The sequence below is a fragment of the Diceros bicornis genome, chromosome 4, assembly GCF_020826845.1.
Source record: "Diceros bicornis minor isolate mBicDic1 chromosome 4, mDicBic1.mat.cur, whole genome shotgun sequence".
NCBI classification, from domain to species: domain Eukaryota; kingdom Metazoa; phylum Chordata; class Mammalia; order Perissodactyla; family Rhinocerotidae; genus Diceros; species Diceros bicornis.
Window position 1 is genome coordinate 73,493,501 of NC_080743.1, and position 21,745 is coordinate 73,515,245.

At 38.3% G+C, this 21,745-nt stretch overlaps 1 protein-coding gene across 9 annotated transcripts in view; it reads left to right on the plus strand.

Annotated features, from left to right (window-relative positions):
• Positions 1 to 21,745, plus strand: part of LOC131404745 (complement receptor type 2-like) — a 160,355-nt gene that overhangs the window by 3,771 nt on the left and 134,839 nt on the right. The window contains exons 2-23 of one of the 9 annotated variants that reach the window (XM_058539752.1): positions 4,198 to 4,377; positions 5,713 to 5,812; positions 6,240 to 6,325; positions 6,896 to 7,294; positions 8,246 to 8,422; positions 8,505 to 8,607; positions 9,264 to 9,349; positions 10,553 to 10,942; positions 12,333 to 12,521; positions 12,607 to 12,706; positions 12,956 to 13,038; positions 13,546 to 13,953; positions 14,541 to 14,717; positions 14,814 to 14,904; positions 15,203 to 15,279; positions 16,688 to 17,095; positions 17,488 to 17,664; positions 17,739 to 17,826; positions 18,187 to 18,269; positions 18,777 to 19,169; positions 20,225 to 20,410; positions 21,528 to 21,716. In XM_058539752.1, the coding sequence (XP_058395735.1) occupies positions 4,198 to 4,377; positions 5,713 to 5,812; positions 6,240 to 6,325; positions 6,896 to 7,294; positions 8,246 to 8,422; positions 8,505 to 8,607; positions 9,264 to 9,349; positions 10,553 to 10,942; positions 12,333 to 12,521; positions 12,607 to 12,706; positions 12,956 to 13,038; positions 13,546 to 13,953; positions 14,541 to 14,717; positions 14,814 to 14,904; positions 15,203 to 15,279; positions 16,688 to 17,095; positions 17,488 to 17,664; positions 17,739 to 17,826; positions 18,187 to 18,269; positions 18,777 to 19,169; positions 20,225 to 20,410; positions 21,528 to 21,716 (4,170 nt within the window). Of the gene's footprint in view, positions 1 to 4,197; positions 4,378 to 5,712; positions 5,813 to 6,239; positions 6,326 to 6,895; positions 7,295 to 8,245; positions 8,423 to 8,504; positions 8,608 to 9,263; positions 9,350 to 10,552; positions 10,943 to 12,332; positions 12,522 to 12,606; positions 12,707 to 12,955; positions 13,039 to 13,545; positions 13,954 to 14,540; positions 14,718 to 14,813; positions 14,905 to 15,202; positions 15,280 to 16,687; positions 17,096 to 17,487; positions 17,665 to 17,738; positions 17,827 to 18,186; positions 18,270 to 18,776; positions 19,170 to 20,224; positions 20,411 to 21,527; positions 21,717 to 21,745 lie in introns of those variants that run through there. The other 8 variants (XM_058539754.1, XM_058539753.1, XM_058539755.1 and 5 more) reach the window with 8 other exon arrangements.

Genomic DNA, 21,745 nt, shown 5'->3' on the forward strand with positions numbered 1-21,745 from the left:
TCTCTAAATATTAGAGGGTCTTGGGGCTCAGTCCTGGGTCTCTTCTGTTTTTCTCCATACCTTCTTCCTAAGAGATCTCATCCAGTTTCATGGCTTTAAATACTATTTATATTTTGATGACTCATATTTATTATCTGTAGTCCTGACCTCTCTACTGAGCAGCAAATTTGTACATCCAACAGCCTATTTGGCATCTCTGTCTGGATGCCCAGTAAGTGTGTTAAATATACCAAGTGTAAAAGGGAACCAATTCTGCACACACCCCACAACACACACATACACACACACACAAAACCTGATCCTTTCCAAGGCTTTCCCATCCCAGTACATGTTATTACCATCAATCAGGTACCTCAAGTCAAAAGCCTAGAAATCATCACTGAATCCTCCCATTTCCTTAGCCCCACATGCAATACAACAAAATTCTTGTCAATTCCACCTCTAAAATATATTCCAAATTCATCCGCTTCTCACTGTTTCCCTGTGGTCCAAGCCTCATTTTTTAAAAATTAAAGGAATATTTTAATGACTAGAATACAACAAAAGAATAAACACATTTTTGACATGAGGCAAAAAAATATATAAGCAAATAATCATTTAATGCCCACCAAAAGTACATGACAGTCCAAGAAATTTAAAAGGTGTCATACATAAATTTTACCAAGTACTCCTTTTACTCACAGCTTCTTAGTTTCATTCACTGTAGGGCATTGTTTGTTCCATGCTTCAATATGCTAGAGAATCAAACTCTTAAATAAACTCTACAGTGCTTGAGCCAACATATTAAATGCTAAGTCTTGGATTAAAACCAATGCTTTGATAGTAATTACTAATATTTTATTTCTCTTCATTATATTTCTTGTAGCCCTTCCATGCTACAAGATTCCAAAGTTTTAGAGCAGACAGTTATTTCAGAAAGCATTAATTTAAAGTTTTTTTCCCAGTTTTATTAAGAAAAATTGACATATCACTGTATAAGTTGAAGGTGTACAGCGTGATGGTTTGATTTACATATATTGTGAAATGATTACCACAATAAGTTTGGTTAACGTCCATCATCTCATATAGATACAATAAAAAGAAAAGAAAAAAAATTTCTCCTTTTGATGAGAACTCAGGATTTACTCTCTTAATAAATTTTCTTATATATCATGGAACAGTGTTAACTATAGTCATTATGTTGTATATTACATCCCTAGTACTTATTTATCTTAAACTGGAAGTTTGTATATTTTGACCACCTTCTTCCAATTCCCCCTGCCCCCAGCCCCTGCCTCTGGTAACCACAAATCTGATCTCTTTTTCTATGAGTTTGGTGCTTTGTTTTGTTTAGTTTAGTTTAGATTCCATATATAGGTGAGATCATACAGTTATCTGTTTCTCTGTCTGACTTTTTTCACTTAGCGTAATGCCTTCAAGGTCCATCCATGTCGTCACAAATGGTGGAATTTCCTCACTTTTTTATGGCTGAGTAACATTTCATTGTATGTATACACAACAACTTCTTCCATTCATCCATTGATGGACATTTAGGTTGTTCCCATGTCTTAACTACCGTAAAAAATCCAGGCCTCAATTTATGTGTGAACTACACTAATAGCCTCTAGACTGCACTCCCTGCTTCTAAGAGTAGCAGTCCAGTCCATTCTCCACCCAACTGCCAGACTATTCTTTTTAAAAGGTAAATCAGGCCATGTGACTCTCCGGCTTGAATTCTCCAATGCCTTCCACTCAGGAGACAATCCAGACATCTTATTGTCGCCTAAGAAGCCCTACATGATTCCTCCTACTGAGCTTTCTAACTTGATCTCATACCGCTCTGTTTTGATCACTACCTTCCAGCCGCACTTGCCTTCTGTCTATCCCTAACGCACAGCAAATCCATCCCTGCTGTTAGGCCTCGAGGCCTCGGCCTGAAATGCTTTTTCCAAGCACTTTGCCTGGCTGGCTCCTTATCCTTCGGTCACAACTCAAATGTCTCCTCTTGATAGGCCGTCCTTAATCATCATAACTGAAGTTGTATGCCATGTCATCCCCTCCTCCTTCTAGTGCATTACATTTTTCACATCACTCTGTTTACTTCCTTTACATATAATCTATTTGTTTACCAGTATTTATTTATGATCTGTCTTCCTCTATTGGAATATAAATTCCATGAGGGTGGGAACCTTGTCTCTAAAGTTCACTGATGTATCTCCAAGGGCAATACCTTGGTTAATATGCATAACTGCCATTCAGAAATGATCAAATAGCCAGGAAAATCAGTATTAAGGCATTTGATTATAATAATTCTCATTCTCAATGATAATTTCTCCTCTTACCTGCTTTCTGCTGACTTAACTTTCAGTTTTATTATTATTTTATATACTTGTTCTTCATTAATTTCAAATAGATTTCTAAGCCATTCCAGGTAAAGCCCCTTGGATCCAAATGAAGACTTAAATGTATCCCTGTCCTCCAGAAACTGCTTTGCTTAGTTAGTTTTTAACATGGTTTGAGGGATGTATATGCCAATGTTTTGCCACTATCTTCTATTTTAGATCCAATCATAATCTACTGTGAGTTTTACTCCTGATTTTAGAAAGATGTGAAGAGGGTGCAGTGACTCTTAAGAAAAATTCATGTTACTTAATGGTTCATGGACTAACTGTCCCTTTTCTGATATGGAAGAGAACATGATCGCTGGAAATTCTGTTGTGTGACCTGGTATTTTGGCAATTTTATTACTAATGAGAGCTAGTGTCCTCAAAGAGAGAGAGAGTCCCCAGATCCCCTAATTGGGGATAAGAATTTCCCATTATTTCTCATCCAGAAAAATGTGATTCTTATCTCCTTTATGGAGATAGGTCATGTTATAAGGTCCTAAGATAAGGTCATGTTATAAAGTACCCTTCTGCTTTTGCTGCTTCAAGATCTTGGTGCCATCTTAGTCCATGTCATTGCTACTGATTAAATCTTATAAATTTAAATTGGTTTTCCAGCTTGTAAAGAATTATTTGGTATTGTCCTTATTCACATTGGTAATTACAGGCAAATCTCTTGATTAGGGTGAACTGGTACAAGTAATGTCAGAGTTGTGAAGACGGTCTTCATTGAGGTCAAATCTTGACTTTCCCTATAGAGTCTTGCTGTTTTGCACAGATGTGCACTTGGGGACATTTGTAGGTGTTAAAGGAGGAAACCAAAGGAGTTGAGCAAAGAAACAGAAAGAGACCTACCGTGAGATCTGGGTCCCAACAGTGATAGCCATTCTTAGATCCAATCTATATGACTTCTCCATTAGAGTGTCGGGCTACAGAAAGGCTGGGCCTGGCTGCAACCTTAGTAGCTCTGTGTCTGTCTTTGTGTCAATTAGTCCATGTTTGTTCTTTGACTTTCACTTCTACCTATCCCAGAATTGTTTGAAAAAGAAGGAGATTTATAAATTTGATATTCAAATATACCGCCATTCTGGAGTTGAAACTTGAGCTCTCTTTCATACCTAGAAAAATGACTTTTCCAGGTACATCCTCAAGTATATGAGTGTTACAGTTTCTTACCTATCTCCTGGGATAATATTCATTTCATTATTGATATTATTATTATTTTAATTCACAGGGAACTGTCTTGAAATAAGTAGTTTCTTTTATCTAGTACCTATCCCATCAGAAAGTATTTACTAAGCTCTCTTAGGGGGCATATTACTCTACTAGGTTAATGTAACAAAATAATGAAGGATAATAAATAGACATATTTTCTTCTTGCTACAATCTAAAGTTTTAATGACTAAGATAATAATGTTAGTTCATTGAAGTAATTTTAGAGGATCATACATATGCTAAGCTTACAAGGTCTCTAATGTACTTTAGTTTTCTGTGCTATCCCAGAAAAGTTTTTATTTTTAAGGTTTTAGTTTTTATTTATGAGGTTGTAGGAAGATGAAACGACTACAGGGTCTTTATGGAACTTTGTGAAAAATGATTTTTTCAAGCTCTTCCTCTAAAGTCTATCCTAAAAAAGTCTTTGAACTTCTGAGCTTATTTCTCTGTATTTGCATCCCTACTGCAAGATATATGTTCTTTGTCCCAGAAAATATTGCCCAATTTTAGGTTTACTTTCTAAAGATCAAATTTGTCAGGGTAATTGGTGGCAAAACAGAAGCAGAGTAGAAGTTTTAGCCTCTCTTAGTTTTGATATTCCTGTGGTCTTTGTCTCTAGGTCAGTGTAAGTTCCTGCCAAGGTATCCTTTTGCTAAGCCTAAAATTCAGAGTGATCAGTTTGAGTTTGCTGTTGGGACAACTTGGGAATATGAATGCCTTCCTGGGTATATCAAGAGGTCATTCTTTGCCACCTGCCTAAACACCTCCAAGTGGTCAGATGCTCAGCAATTCTGTAAACGTGAGTAATCTGTAACAGAGGCATCTTTGGTTCTATCAGTGTATCTCTATGGGCTAACCTTGATTTTCCTGATAAAAGACCAGTAAATTAGTAAGTAATCTCAAATGAAGGGGGCTCCTGGATTCTTCATGTTTTCTTTTACTCCTAAGGGCATTGGGTCTTGGGGTTAATTCATCACAGCTGGTCAACCCTGTTAAGCCTGTAATCTCCATGACCTTCTTCTGTGGTCTCTGAACTGTGTTAGAGTGAGGTTAGAAGTTAGTACACAGGGAATATTAGTTTCACCTCATTCTTACCCCATTAAATTCAAGAAATATTTTTGAGTAATCATGAGGAATGAAGTACTAGGCTAGATGATGAGGCTAGAGAGAGACATAAAAATTAATCTGCTAGTTTCTGTCTTTGAAGAACTCCTATACTAGTTGTAAAGACTTACTTTTAAACAAATACTGTACTATGATGTAATTTCTTTTATTTATAGAGATAAAGTTATATGAGATCATAGAGAAATAAATAATGAATGCTAGCTAAGAGAATTAGGGCAATCCAGGCATTACAGGCAGAAGAAACAGCATATGCAAAAGCATAGAAGTATGAAAAAACATGATGTCTTTGGAAAATAGAAAAATTCAGTGTGATTGGAGTATAAGGTGCATGGTGAGGAATAGTAGTTGATTAAGTGGATTGGAGCTTAATTGTCACAGGCCCTGCATTTTTTTCTAATAAACAATGGTAAGTCATTGTAAATTTTTAAATGTGGGGAGTGGCATGACCATATTTGTGCTTCTGAAAGATAATATGTATAGAATATGTATTGGACCAATGGAGACCAGAGTTAGAAACGTAAATTTTGTTAATCAGTCATCCAATGAGAGATTACAGCAGTGGCAAAATAGTTGGTTTGGAGAGAGATTTTTAATTGGTCACTAAAACTTGGTGACCAATTGAATGAAGGGTAGGGGGTAGAGGATGAGTTACAAAAAGGCAATGATGACTAATGATGACTATGAGGTTTTTTTTTAAGCCATAAGACTTGGTAGATGTTGCCATCAACTGACAGAATATAAAAGGGGAAATAGAGATTCTAAGTTATGGTTGACCACAAATAATGTTTGCATCCATGATCAGAAATATAGACTATGTGCTTTAAACAAATAGTATTCTGGAGTTGACTGATCCCTTGGAAGACAGAAGTTTTGTAAATGTCAAAAATTTCTTTGAATAAAGATAAATAGACTAGTCAGCAAGTCTAGTCAGGTTGGGATTTAATATAAAACACAAAACGTCCCCCAAATCCCAGTCCCAAATGCTGTTTTATTTTGTTTTCCCTTGTAGGTAAATCATGTATGAGTCCTAGAGAACTCCTCCATGGCTCTGTCCTTACACCCATGGGTATCGTGTTTGGGTCAACAATTACATATTCTTGTGATAAAGGGTGAGTTGGCAGGAGACATCTTTAGGGTACATGGGTATTAGAACAGTAATTTCAACCAGAAACAATCAGTCTTCCAAAAGAGATCTGAGTAATCACCATCTACCCTTAAAAACAGATAAGCAAAACGAGAATTGCCGCTCTGATCTGCTCCAGAAAAACTCTTCAGGATTACCCACTAGAGGATCCCTAGAAGAGAAGGAAGTTTGGGCTACTTTTATTCCAATTTTAATTCTTAGTTTTACTGATGAGGAGGCCAAATTTCATTTGGCTTTAGATTGTTGAATCTTTTATAAGAGTCCTTAGTCTATCACCACTATTTATCATACATGATATTCTATTCTTTGCCATTCTTTCAGTGGAAAAAGAACTAAGCTTTCCTAAAATGTCCGTCTAGCTGGGAGATGATCACTCATCTCTTTGTCTTTAGATATCGACTCATTGGTGACTCTTCTGCTACATGTATTATCTCAGACAATATTGTAACCTGGGATAACGACATGCCTTTTTGTGAAAGTGAGTAAAATGATCCCTTTATTGCACCCTATGTAATTCCTCTTGTCCCCTTCTAGAGGGAAATTGGGCATCCACACATCAAAATGTGTACCCAGGAGTGGTTGGGTACTTGGTTTGGGTAGTCTGGCACAGACCTATGGTTTGTTTATCTTCTTCCATGCCCCCCAATCCCACTACACTTTCCTTTGATTACTCTCCTTTGACGATAAGTTATTTTATAGTGAAGAAGCGCTTACACCTAAAATATACCACAAGATTATACACTGCCAACTTTATTTTATGCAAAATGTAGGCCACCCTAGATGCCTCCAATAACAGTTTATCTGTACTCTGGGGGTGGGGATTGGTGACCAGTTCATAGCTTTTTGAGTTTTCATCAGGCCAGTTCCATGTATCTTTCTACTTTGCTACTTCCTATTTAGAACCATCTTTGAGATGAGGATACACAATTTCAACAATATGGATTAATTGTAGGATGAGTTGAAGTTTGGTTTGTGAGAGTGAAGACAAAAATCCCAGAAGGATAACATTTAAATGCCTTCTCTCTTTTCCCACCTACCCCCTAAAAAGTTATTGCTTGTGAGCCACCCCCAGCCATCTCCAATGGGGACTTTTACAGCAGCAGTAGAGAGGACTTTTACTATGGAATGGTGGTGACTTATCAGTGCCATGTTGGACAGAATGGGAAAAAGCTGTTTGACCTCGTGGGTGAGCCATCAATATACTGCACCAGCAAAGACAATCGTGTTGGCATCTGGAGCAGCCCTCCCCCTCAGTGTATTACTCTAGTCAAATGCCCAGTTCCAGAGGTTGAAAATGGAATTATGGAATCTGGATTTAGACGTTCATTTTCCTTAAATGATACTGTGATGTTTAAGTGTAAGCCTGGCTTTACCATGAAAGGCAGCAACACAGTATGGTGCCAACCAAACAGCAAATGGAATCCTCCACTGCCAGTGTGCTTCAAGGGTGAGTTGGGCTGAAACTTTGGGGATCTAGAAATAAAATGAGACTTTTGGAGGAATAGATATATAGTACCTATGAGAAGAGGAGGAAAAAGATAGTATATGTGGTTGGGTATCCTGGTTAAAGAATTTGAAAGTAAACTTTGAAAGTAGTATCTAAATGTTGAAGAGGTAGGAAATTTACTATATTCTGGGATAGTGCTAGATCTGCATTAATGTAGGGGACATTAGAAGACACTTCAGAAAAAAAATACCAGAGCCAATGATCAGAGATATTTTTCCAAAATATGTATATGATTAGATTTTATTTAAATGAGAGTAAAATAAATTCTCAATACTATTGGCCATGCCAGTGGGGGAAATTGGCTGATGTAAGAACTTGATTCAAAAATCTGTAGACATAATACATTCTCATATTGAAAAATGTAGCCTTTATGCAATAAGGCTAGAATTAAGAGTGAGTCTCTCCCCCACTCTCCCTTTCTCCCCTACTCTTATTGAGAAATGCCTAACTTACCAGAAACCTGGCAACATTGGGAGCCCCTCCCACAAGGCTCAGAAACTTCATCAACCTAGTTTGGGGAGCGGGAAGAAAGAGGTAGATTTTGGAGGTGAAAATGTATTACAATAGTTTGTTTCCCTTAGCTACAATATTAGTGAGAAGATATCCAAGACAGTTTTAGTTAAATAAAATGGAAAATAGTTAGTGGGTATAATGTTTCCTGGCATAGATCAAGATAGGGAAAGCAGATAGTTCATGGTTCCTCATGTCTAAAAAAAGTAATGCGTGTTAGCCCCATTCCACATCTCTCCCAAAGGAGTCTCTGCCTTACACTTAGGAGAGTTGACATGACTGTCTTCATCCTACCCCTCCCAACTCCAAGTTGGCTTAAGTTGTAGAGAAGAAAGTTCTTATTTCAGAAATAAAAGGCCTCTGGTCCCGTTCTTTTCTCAGGGTGTCTGCCACCTCCACATATCCACCATGGTAATTATAACAAAATGGATAAGAAATTCTTTCAAATTGGACAGGAAGTGTCCTACAGCTGTGAGCCTGGCTACACTCTCATTGGAACTAACACTATGCAGTGTACATCCTTGGGAACCTGGAGCCATAGAGCCCCCAGATGTGAAGGTGCCTAAAGCTCTATTCCATCTGAAGGAAACTCAACTGTTTCCTAACTCTTCATTTGCCAGCCTTGTCTCTTTTTTCCTAGTGAAATCATGCGATGCCATTCCAAACCAACTTCTCAACGGCCGTGTGGTGGCTCCTCCTAATCTCCAGCTTGGGGCAGAGGTTTCATTTGTTTGTGATAAGGGGTGAGTGTGAGGTGACAGGCCCTGAATTAAGACCTAGGATCTATAGCTAAGCATTGCAAAATGTGATCTCTAAAGATAGCTAAAATTTTTTTCTCCTTCTGATTTTTTTCTCTCCTTTTCTTTACATTTTATGATTAAGAATTCTGTTATTAAGCAAATCCTGTTGGTTTTCTCCAAGTGTATGTATTGTGCATGGCCAGCCAAAGCTGGGAATTGTCCTCTCATCATTTGAAAAAGCAAAGTTTGGGGTCAGAGGTTAAGGCGTCTATTATGGAGAATGAATAAATGATGGGAGTTCAGTAAGAGGGGCTCTTTGGGGTGAACTTAGGAAACAAAATCTTTGATGTTTTCTTCACTAGGAACGGAGGTTTTTTTCCCTTCTAAATGGTCAAGAGAATCTCGACATTTGGATGCCAAAGAGGAAAGGGAGAATTCATAAAAAATGATATGATCATTTGAATTTTTTTCTCTTTGTTTTTACCTGGTCTGAAGTCATCAGGTAGCTGAGCTGATTCACAAACAATCTTGGACTTTTTCCTTAAATGCTTAAAAAAAAATAGAGCCATTAATACCATATATTTGGGAGAAGCGATTAATTCCATGCAACTGAGAATTGGTTTGTTCTGGTGACAATTTGCTACCCCTTATTGTTTAAGGTACCGGTTAAATGGCAAATCTTCTAGTCAGTGTGTCTCAGAAGGAATGAGAGTACTCTGGAACAATAAGTTTCCTGTCTGTGAACGTGAGTAGAAAGCAAAAATAATCAAGCATGAATCTTGCCTCTTGATTTGTGTTCTCATGCATTTATCAATTATAACATCTTATCGGTATGTGTGCTTTGAACATATATATGCCACTCTTCTGTATGTTCTAGAATGCAGATCAAGACTAACTTTATTCAATTGACTACATATTTTATTGAGTATTTTATATATATAAAGATAAAGGCTCTCAAAAGTTACCCCTACTGAAACTGAGTAGCATTGATGAATGAAATGGTGCTGAAATGGTTTGGCCATGTCTTCTTATGCCAGTTCCTCTACTGATGAGCAACTCTTGGAGCTAAATGGAAATCAACTGCAAGTTGTTGAGGTTGGCAATTTTCCCTTTATTCTGAGACTCATTCAGGAAAGGTGTGCATATACCAACACAGCTCTAAACAATTAATATCCTTCATGTCAATTAGGACAAGTAAATAAAGGCTATGAGGTCATTATTCAAAACCTCTGATCACTTCCTGTGGCTTTTTCAAAGGGATCCAGCATCAAAGGATGACAAATGACCTGTAGTGAGGCTACAGTATCTGTAGTAGCAGGACAGAATGTGGTCTCACCACATTTAGCCCCAGTTGCGTGTTTGAAACAGGCATTGAATAATTAGTATGTTCCAGGTATTGTACTTGCCCCTTCCAGGTACTTTTATCTCCCTGGATTCTTATTACAACCTTATGAAATAGCTTGAATTATACTACAGACTGGGAAACTGAGGCTTAGAGAGGGTAAGACTTGCCTAAGGTCACACAGCTATTGAATGACAGTGGACATGTGAAACCAGTCTACTGAGTCCAAATTTTATTAGTCCATGGTGGCTCCTCACATGTGATTAGCATGTTATTAACATATTATTTTCATGTGCTGTTTGCCTTTTGTTTCATTATTAAAATTGATTAGACTCAGAACTATTCAATAAATTCTGTTTCATTGTTACTGTTGGGTCAAGATGGTGAGTATAGTCCTATATTGATTTGTTTGCTGACGATCAAGAGAAAGGTAAGAATTTAGGAGCTTGGGTATAAGCAGGGACTATGAGTAAGAAATAAATTATACAGATTTCTAAGTCTGTCTCTGAAAAAGTAACATGACCTATATTTTGACCTTTTATCTAAATTTGAATCTTTTTCTTTTCATGATCAGTATGACCACATATTTCCTTTTCTACTTTCCAGGGATTTTTTGTGACCCTCCTCCTCCTATCAAAAATGGTTGGAGTAGTTACCTTTCTGGCCCCATACCTCTTGACACTGTGGTAAGGTACAGTTGTGCAAGTGTCTTCCGCCTCATTGGAGAAAGAAATATTTTTTGTAGAAGTAAAGACCAAGTGAAAGGAGTCTGGGATAAAGCTGCTCCTACATGTGAATATTACAATAAACATACTGTTTGCTCTGAGCCCATAGTACCAGGGGGATACAGAAATAAAATGTCTAAACCACCATACAGACACGGTGATTCTGTGACATTTACCTGTAATTTCAACTTCACCATGAAAGGAAACAAATCTGTTTGGTGCCAAGCAAATAAAACGTGGGGTCCGACGCCACTACCAACCTGTGAGAGTGGTGAGTAAAAACAAAAATAAAACTGAGTTGGGAGGTTTGAGCCTTGTATTTCCGTGCAGATTAAGTTTTGTCTCATTCTGCAGGAAGAATAGTGTGGATGTGTGAATGGTGGGGGCGGAGGGAGGAAGCCAGGGAAAGGGAAAAAATTATGGTTTCCTGTTTTTCTTAGTAATGGAGGGGTATAAATGTTCATTCAACAAACGTCAATAGAGCAAAGAATTTTAAAGTATAATGGAAAAATGTAACTGAGCATACCTAATAATTCAATGGAATGAGTCTCACAAAGATGGGGTCTAGAGCTTGTTGGGGCTGTGGGAATTAGATGGTTTTAAACTATATGTCTGGGTTACTGATAAATTGAGAAGGAATATGGGATCTAATAGCGAAAATACATCCAATGGATTTAAAGCTCATCTGTAAAGAGCTGTTAATATAGTCTGGCAGAAATGATGTCCTGTTCTCTGTGGCCTCTATAAACACTTTCTGAAGTGATCCACTATTTTCCTGAAGTCATCTCCTAAAGCCGTAACAGTTCAAATCAAATGACTTTGAAAATAGGGACTACTGTAAGTTCTTCATTTCCTTTGCATTTGGTTTGGTTTATGTTGCTACTGAAATCTAAATCTGAATTTCAATTACACAGTTACAGGGACTGGAAATATTGACAAAAATTATACCATCAAAATTAGCTATTTATTTTCTTAATAATGAGCAATATTGATCAAGTCTAAATCAATTAAAGAGTTAAAAAACTATTAAATCATTAGAAAAATATGAATCTATTTATCTGTATATAGATATATAATCTTGGAGGTAGGGAAGATCTTAAGATAGTCACAAAATGGGGTGACCATGGAAAACACTTAAGCCTTTATAAAGATTTAGATAGACCTATATGTATTGACATGGAAAGATATCATATATTATTAAGCAAAGAAAGCAAGGCATAGAATAATATGTATTGAGTACACAAACACACACACACAATATGTGTGTATATATGTATCACATATAGAATCCCAAAAAACTATGTCACTGATGTCTGGCAGGATAACCCCCTAAATAACATGCTACTTTTGGAGCAGAGACTAGGCTTACGGGTAGGATGAGAGTATGGGTGAAAACGGACTTTTATTGGTAATTGAAATTTTTCACAAGGCAAATATAATTCACAAAGTGTAACTAAAAATGAAAAATAATATGCTATTTGTGGTATAAGGTGGATACAATTAAACCACACCTGTTTGATCTTTAAAAGACTGAGTTGAAAATTAATGACGACTGGTTACCATAGATCACGTCATTTATTTAGATCTATGTACTAAGTCAAATTCTAGATTGTGAAGGATGTATCATCTGATGGCCTTTTTCCTGATGTGTGTGTGTAAAGATTTCCCCCTGGAGTGTCCATCACTTCCCATGATCGCCAATGGACATCACACAGGGGAGAATGTTGGCCCCTTTGTCCCAGGATTGTCTGTGACTTACAGCTGTGAACCTGGCTACTTGCTTGTTGGACAGAAGACGATTAGATGTCTGTCTTCAGGATACTGGAGTGCTGGTATTCCCAGATGTAAAGGTACCCTAAATTTATAATCAATTTTAAGAATTTGGCCTATTCTGTTATTTGCCACACTTTGCTCATCTTTGGCTTGTTTCCTTAGAGGCACAGTGTAAACCTCCAGGACCACTTCCCAATGGGCAGATAAAGGGGCCTCCAAGGTTTCGGGTTGGCGTAACTGTAAACTTTTCCTGTAATGAAGGGTGAGTGTCTGGAGGACCTATGAGATTTAATTCATTTGGCTTATATGTGCATGGTGTGATCTGTGAAACTTGCAGAAGACTCCTCTGTGAGGATCTGTGGACAGCCTAGGGTGAGGTTATGAGACATAATGCTGATAAAAATAATTGGTGCACACAAATTAGGTGAATTTGTCTTAGATTTTAAGTAGAGGCTGTTGTTTTACAACACCAACTGCTTAATAGTTCTGAATGACTACTCTCTGTCTCCAGGTATCGATTACAAGGCCAACCGTTTAGTCAGTGCGTAATTGTGGGACAGGTCGCTTCATGGACCAAGATACCAGTATGTAAAGGTAGGTTAGGCAACTGTGATTTGCAGTTAGTTTCTTGGTCAGAGGCTCAACAGGACACTGCATTCTCAGCTTAACTAAAAGCTTTTGGTTCAGTCATTACTGTACAGAATCTTACAGAGCAAACATCTCTCCTAAAGATCTTTAAGGGACATGTTCTTCACTGAAGCATCCTCCAGTTACCTCTTTTATTCCTTGCTTACTCAAGTAAAACAGTTGCTAGGCTTTTCTTTCTCTGAAAGCTGTGGAGACTTGCAGCCATGTACATAAAGGAGATTGTATATTCAGTACAAGAAATCAAAGGATCAGAAGAGTAGATATACCCAGGAATAAAGTTTTAAATCATACTTTTTGAATTATATTGCTATTGCTGTCTTGATTGATTCATTACAGATTCAAGTATCACTGTCCCTGAACCTAGGATGTGAGAGTGGTATCAAGTAACCTCTGAAGCATTCTTTGTTTGAAATACAGCTGTAATCTTGTCATTTCTGTCTGTAATTTCCCTAGAAATTCTTTGCCCAGCACCTCCTCCTATTGTCAATGGAAGACATACAGGCAGCTCTTCAGGGAACGTTCCATATGGAAGCACAGTCACTTACACTTGTGACCCGGACCCAGAGAAGGGAGTGAACTTCATCCTTATTGGGAAGCACAGTATCCGTTGTACCACTAATAGTGAGAAGACTGGGACCTGGAGTGGCCCTGCCCCACGCTGTGAACTTTCTGTTTCTGCGGTTCAGTGTCTACCTCCCCAGATCCTAAGAGGCCAAATATTATCTGAGCAGAAAGATCAATATTCCTATAATGACACTGTGGTATTTGCTTGTGAGTTTGGCTTCACCATGAAGGGCAGCAAGAGAATCCGATGTAATGCTCAAGGCACGTGGGAGCCATCAGCACCAGTCTGTGAAAAGGGTGGGTGTTCCAATACGGATTCATCTTTTTGAAGAGTTAGAGGAAGGGGTTATGGACTTAAGCAGGGTCTTTTCAGTTTCTAGTCCCCTCAATTCTACTAAATATAGTGCATATAAATTATCTAGAAGGCTTTCTTAACACCGCCCCCCAACATTGTTTCATTTTGTGAGTATCTTGGGGGGAAGAAAATTAGGAGTCACTAAGTTGCCCATTTCTTTGGGGAAAAAAATTGGTAAAAATGAGTGTTGGTCTTAATAGTGATTTCTTAAAAGGGAAAAGCAAAGCCCCCAACCCACAGATATAACAGAATCTCCCATTAAAAGCATACAAGATAACTCCTTAAGAAAGGAAGAGACACAGAGGAGTTAGAGCACTGAGTGGGAACTGAATAAAACCTGCAGTAGCCTAAGTGCAGAAAAGAAAGAAAAGCTTAAGAACCACTAATCAAAAATTACCCAAAACTGGGCTGCAAGATACCTTCTGTACCATACAATTGCCACCAGAGTGGAATTGTAGCATTAATGACAATTTCTTTGTCTGTTTCTTTCTGTTGTTTATATAAGAAAATTATTCTTCCTTTCTTTTAGAGTGCCAAGCCCCTCCTAAAATCCTCAATGGGCGAAAGGAAGATAGACAACTGATTCGCTTTGACCCTGGAACATCCATCAAGTATAGCTGTGACCCTGGCTATGTGCTGGTGGGAGAACAATCCATACGTTGTACCTCTGACGGGGTGTGGACACCCACTGCCCCCAAATGCAAAGGTGCCAGGCTTTGAATGTAGATGTGTTTTGTGTAGAAATGTTTTGTGGTTTTGAGATTACCTTGAGTTGATTTCTCATCCTAGTGTCTTTTCTTAGTGGCAGAGTGTAAACCTATAGGAAAACAACTCTTTATAAAACCCCAGGATCAATTTATCAGACCAGATGTTAACTCTTCTTGTGATGAAGGGTGAGTAAAGGCTGTCTCAGCCTGAATTAGGTCTGGCTTATCGGTGCACACTGCAAGCTCTGTGTAAGAGTTTATCTCAAAGGCCCTTCTGTGTCATGTGCTCATGGAAGTGTTGATCGTGCTATTTTTCCATGCATGGAAATTATGCCTATGCAATGGATGGATGGTGCTGAGGCGGGCTACATTTTTGTTCCTATAGCTTCTTGTCCTGAAAGTGGTGAGTCAGCTTTTGAGCCAATAGCTCTTGCTTAGCTTACTGGTCACCAGATAACAAAATGACATAACTCTTTGTCTCTAGGTACCGGTTAGGTGAGAGTGTTTATCAGCTGTGTCAAGGCATGGTTCCTTGGTTTATGGAGATTCGTCTTTGTAAAGGTAAGTAGCAAAAATAACAGAGGACCTGAAATAATGTGAGGTCTATGCATTTCCTGGGAGATTTCTATTTTAGGCCATGTTATAGGAATAAGAATGTGAGATTCTGTTCTATTAACTTTGTCAACAGTTATAGTTGTATGGTTTTGCTGTCACCTTTTTCTGCTTCAAAGCATAGCAATCACTTAAGTTAAATGTATTTAGTTATTGATTCTCTTTTGTGATTTAGGAGTATAAGAATAATGAAGGCAGTGAGTATATGAGCCACCCTCCTTAATTTTGGGTACACTGTAGTTTAGTGGAGAGAAAGGGGATTGGTGTGGGAGCTGAACTCAGATTCTGTTTCTACTGCTTAATGTGACCATGGGCAATTTATGTGACTTCTCCGAAATTCTAGCCTCTCATCTGTAACGTTAGCATAAGACTGCAGACTTCAAAGTTATTAAATTAAATGGTACTATCCCTACTTTGTAGATGAGAAAATTGCCTGTCAAAAAGTAAGTACTCAGGCCGGCCCTGTGGCTTAGTGGTTAAGTGCGCATGCTCCGCTGCTGGCGGCCCGGGTTCGGATGCTGGGCGCGCACCAACACACTGCTTCTCCGGCCATGCTGAGGCCGCGTCCCACATACAGCAACTAGAAGGATGTGCAGCTATGACATACAACTATCTACTGGGGCTTTGGGGGAAAAAATAAATAAATAAAAAAATAAAAAAAAAAAGTAAGTATTCAATCAACAATAAATATTCTTGGCTAACCTGTCATATGACCTCAGCTCAAAGACAGTACTCAAAAAAGCTTAATTCTATTCCCCTGTGCCTTTTATTTGCCTCTTGGCTATTAAAAAAAAGAATTCTTTTTTTTTTCTTTCTTTTTTTTTGCTGAGGAAGATTAGCTCACCCTGAGCTAACATCTGTTGCCAATCTTCCTCTTTTTTTTTGCTTGAGGAAGATTAGCCCTGAGCTAACAACCGTGCCAGTCTTCCTCTATTCTGTATGTGGGTCACTGCCACAGCATGGCTGATGAGTGGTGTAGGCCGGTGCCCAGGGTCTGAACCTGCGAACCCAGGCCGCTGAAGCAGAGGATGCCGATCTTAACCACCAGGCCATGGGGCAGGCTCCAAAAGAATTCTTCTTTTAATTAATGATTTACTACTGGACTTGACTGCCTCACAATATGATGTTGCTCTACATGTTCACTTCTAATGAAGATTTCCATCACAAAAATCTTTCCTATGACATCTGTTTAAATCGAATTTTACACATATAATGAGCCTTGATATAACTCATATCATCAAAACTTGCCCACGTCCTCCAGGAAACCTGGTAACAACTCATTCATAACCAGCTTCATTTCTCTTCTTTGGTGTCTAATACCGCAACAAAATTCTACAGTAATTTCTCCTCTCTCCAGAAATCACCTGCCCACCACCTCCTGTTATAAACAATGGGATACACACAGGGAGTTCCTCAGAAGGTTTTCTATATGGAACCACAGTCACTTACACATGTAACCCTGGGCCAGAGAGAGGAGTGAAATTCAACCTCATTGGAGAGAGCACCATCCGTTGTACAAGTAACGATCAAAAGAGGGGCATCTGGAGTGGCCCTGCTCCTCTCTGTAAACTTTCCCTCCCTGCTGTTCAGTGCTCAGATGCCCATGTTGCAAATGGATACAAGGTATCTGGCAAGGAAGCCCCATATTTCTACAACGACAGTGTGACATTCAAATGTGATAAAGGATTTACTTTGAAGGGCAGCAGTCAGATTCGTTGCAAAGCCAATAACACCTGGGATCCTGAAGTACCAGTTTGTGAAAAAGGTAAAAACCCAATGGGGAAAAAATGATGTATTTACTTATTTATCCTCGTTTATTATCTCCCACCCAAAACTAGAGTCATGTAAAAAGACAAGGGGACACAGATTACTATCCCATTCCTTCCATTCTGTAATAAAATGTTCTATGTGTGTTCTATATGTTCTTTGTGGAAATGCCCCCTTGGATCTAGGATATATTCAGGGTAGAGAATGAGAAGACCTTTTTAAAGGTGCCTAGTTCCAGCAAAAGAGCAGAAAGCATTCAGTATTGCATTAGAGCTTCATGACCTTTGGCTTAAAAGTTTCAGATTGTCTGTTGTCAAATGTTGTCCATTTAATGTTCTTAAGTATAATTTCTGTTTTTGTTGGTATTTATGTGGGGAGTTTTCTCTTCAGGCTGCCAGCCACCTTCTGGGCTCCACCATGGTCGCCATACAGGTGGAAATAGGGTGCTCTTTGTCTCTGGGATGGCTGTAGACTACACCTGTGACCCTGGCTACTTACTTGTGGGAAACAAATCCATTCACTGTTTGTCTTCAGGAAATTGGAGTCCTTCTGCCCCTCGGTGTGAAGGTACTTTCAGTTCCAGAGTTGTCTTTCTCTTTCATATCTGGCATATATAAGTAATTCCAACTTTGCTCCTCTAGAAGCACCATGCCAGTCTGTGAGAGAAGATCTTCAAGAGCTTCCAGTTGATTGGCACGTGGTACAAGTTAATACATCCTGTCAAGATGGGTGAGCATGAGATGATCCACTCTGAGAAAGGGTCTCCACCTTGTTTTGTGCATTAAGTCTACCCTCAGCTTGTCTTGGTGGCTCCCTTTAGAGGTTCTTCTTGGTCACACTCACAAAGAATGTGAGGTTCCAAAGGTCTAAGTAGCACCTGTGACTTTTCAGTCCTTTCTTGACATGGCAATGGCTTTTCTGTGAGCAACTCTATGTCTAAAATTGTTCTCTTACTTGGAGGGCCAAGAGTTTTAACTCCTCTCTGCTGAAATTCTTATTTAGAAGTGTCTCTATATGTGGTTTGAGGAGGCTATTTGAGGTTTGAGATGTGATATTAGGAAGAGGAAATGTATTATAATCTCTCTCTAGGTACCAGTTGACTGGACATGCTTATCGGAAGTGTGAAGATGCTGAAAATGGGGTTTGGTACCAAAAGATTCCACTTTGTAAAGGTAAGTTAAAAAAAAGTTGTCAGTGGATTAGTAGGGGATTAGAGAGGGCAGGCCACTGAACACCTAGTCTTACGTACATAGTCTAAGTGTTCTATCTCAGTGTACGTAAGATAAGAAAAATCTCTCAGTTTTTAGTCAGTACTTGCATTGGAAAACAAAGTTGTTAAGTAGGAACTGAGTATTTGTCATCTATCTGCTAACTGCTCAAGATTAAAAACAAAACAAGTATGGCCTATATTTCTAGTTAATGGGAACACAGCTGTATTTATTCCTTTCTTAATATTTTACTGTGTTGTCTAAATTTTCTTGAAATGAGTATGTATTACTCATATAGTCAGAAAACTTTATAAAGCTGTTTTAAAAAAAACCATAATCCAGGTTCTAAAATGTAAATAATTTTATAGTTACGTGCAATACATGTAGTTGCATAGTTCTATTTGTACCTGAATGAAGACCGTCCACCTTGGTGTACTAGCTGAAGTAGAATTTCCTAAATCTCTTCTGCAGTTATTCAGTGTCAACCTCCACCAGTGATTGATAATGGGAGGCACACAGGTGTGATGGAAGAACATTTTCTATATGGAAAGGAAGTCTCTTATACATGTGACCAAGGATTCTATCTTCTGGGAGAGAAAAGTATACAATGCATAAGTGATTCTAAAGGACATGGAACTTGGAGTGGACCTCCCCCACAGTGCTTAAAATCTTCTCCTGTGACTCACTGCCCTAACCCGGAAGTCAGACATGGATACAAGCTAAATAAAACTCATTCTTCATATTCCCACAATGACATAGTATACATTGCCTGCAACCCTGGCTTCATCATGAATGGCAGTCATTCGATTAGGTGTCATACCAATAACAAATGGGTGCCAGGTATACCAACTTGTATCAAAAAGGGTAAGATATTTTAAGGAATAAAGTATGGAATGTTGCACAGAATAAAGAAAAAAGGCTTTGAATCTGCATTTGCCATTTTGCCTAAAAAAAGCATATAAAAGCTAAGGCAATTATATTGTTTTACAAGTTATCTGCCTTATCTTCTCACTTGATTGTTTTTTCCATTTTCTTTCTAAGTGTGTTGAGCAAAAGTACATGCCAGGATAATGGTTGACTTTCAAATTGATGGAGTCTCCAAAATTTATTCTTTTTATTAATTTACATTAGGAAAATACACATGCCTTTTTTGGGGAGGCAAATGTTTGGTAGTAATATTGCTTGATAATTTGATATTTAAGGCTGTAGTACCAGCCCAAAAGAGAACTTTGGGTGTTCTGGAGAATGAAGCTGGCCTTCAAACTCACTGAATTGTCTTTCTTATAATTTTGGTTATCATTTGGCAGTTTTATTCCTGTCAGTGACTATCTACAATAGAGGTTGCCAAATGGTGACCCAAGAATTGAATTCAGGTCACCAGAACTGTTTTCTTTGGCCAGCACAGTAATCTAATTTAAGTGAAACCCATCTCCACAGCCCAAGATAAATAGTGAACCTGTAATAGAGTGAGGGCCTCCTTTGCTTTCCTGCCAGGCACCCATAGCTTGACCAGGGCAGTGGCTGCCATTTTTAGAAGGACAGGTGCTCTCTGATTGGTCATATCTTGTGGCTTCACTTCCTGGCTCCTGTAGGCATTTGAGTGTGTGACCCTTAGACTACAGCCTCTCTGCTATTGAAAGAGAAAACAAAAGAATACTATTGGCTGATAGATTAGAATGTGGGTTTCAACTATTGATGTTTCATTATCTTACTTTTGATATTTTTCTTCAGATCATATACAATATATGTAGGCAATACAAATCTCTGTCCATGCTGCTTGGTTTGGGTGGAAGGAATATTTCTGGGTACCAATTAGTTGGCTTGTTGCCTGCCTTTTTCTGCATTGCTATCACCCACAGATAGTGTTGGCAATGTGTTCCTCTGTGATAAATTAAAGATCCTTTTTTATTGGTGTCTAGCCTTCTTAGGATGTCACCCTCCACTTACAATCCCCAACGCGAATCACACTGGTGGAGACATAGCTCGATTTTCTCCTGGAATGTCAATCCTGTACACCTGTAACCAAGGCTACTTGCTGGTGGGAGAGGCACTCCTTCTCTGTACACATGAAGGAACCTGGAGCCAACCTGCCCCTTATTGTAAAGGTGCATTCTATATTTTTATTCTTATTTTTAAATCAAATTTGCCCCAAATAGATATATTCAGTAGGTGTTTTCAACTTAAAATAGCCAAATAAATGCATTGTTTGGATCATTTAATTAAATGCATTGAATTGGCTTAATATATTCATTAATCTAAATATCACAAAATAAGAAAAAGGACTTAGGGTGTAGTCTATCTGATGAATGATCACTTATGTAGTCATTTAAATGTAGAATGTTGAAGTGCTTATGTAAATTAAATAACTAAAGTGCAGGCTGAATTTACATTGTGGTTACAGTTATTTGCACTGTGATTATAGTTATGACAAGCGTGCATTTGACAAAATACTAATAAAAAGCACAATGATCTTTTCAGTGTATTTCCTCTGAGTGGTGGTAGGATTATGGGTATTTTTTTTAATAAAAGTTTCAGAATGTCATTTTCATTATCATAAGCAATGCATATGAAATATGAATAGTGAGTTAATCTCTAATATTTGTTGAGTACTTTTTACCATATGCCAGAGACTGTGCACAGCATTTTGCATGCATTATGTCATTTAATCTTCATGAGAACCATATGAAGTTGGTGCCATTATTATTCCTATTTTATAGATGAGGTCTCAGTAGAATGGAGAGATTTGTAACTCACCCAAAGTCACACAGCTAGGAAGTCCTAGAATCAGGATTCAAATCCAAAATCTCACACTATTGACTCCTACACTGAAAAGAAGAAAGAAGAAATGAGGAAGGGTGTACACGTATGAAGAATTAGAGAGTAAGAGTAGAAGCTGATGAGACAGTAATTCAGAATTCTTAATGTTACCCATTCAGCCCTCACCCATTTCTCTAAGAAGCCATTAAAATTATCCAACACTAGTAGTTTAGAAACTAAAGCACAAAGAAGGAAAATAATCTGGTTTAAATTACCTACAGGTTATTGAGATAGATGGCTGATACTGAAAGATCCTGTCTAGGATATCATTTTGTGTTATTTCAGTGAGGCTTTACTGAGAATGAACTGAGTTGGTTTCATACACCTTCCCGTTAAGGGCAGTATCTGCTTCCTTGGTAAAAGACAAAACATGACCCAGCTTCAATTAGATTCCTTTAATTTCAGGGGTAAACTGTAGCTCCCCAGAGCATATGAATGGAATCCAGAAGGGGCTGGAGCCTGGGAAAATGTATCAGTATGGCGCAATCGTCACTTTGGAGTGTGAAGATGGGTATACCCTGGAAGGCAGTCCCCAGAGCCAGTGCCAGGACAATCACGGATGGAACCCTCCCCTGGCTGTTTGCAAATCACCAAGTGAGTGCAAAGGACTTCACTGCAGCTGG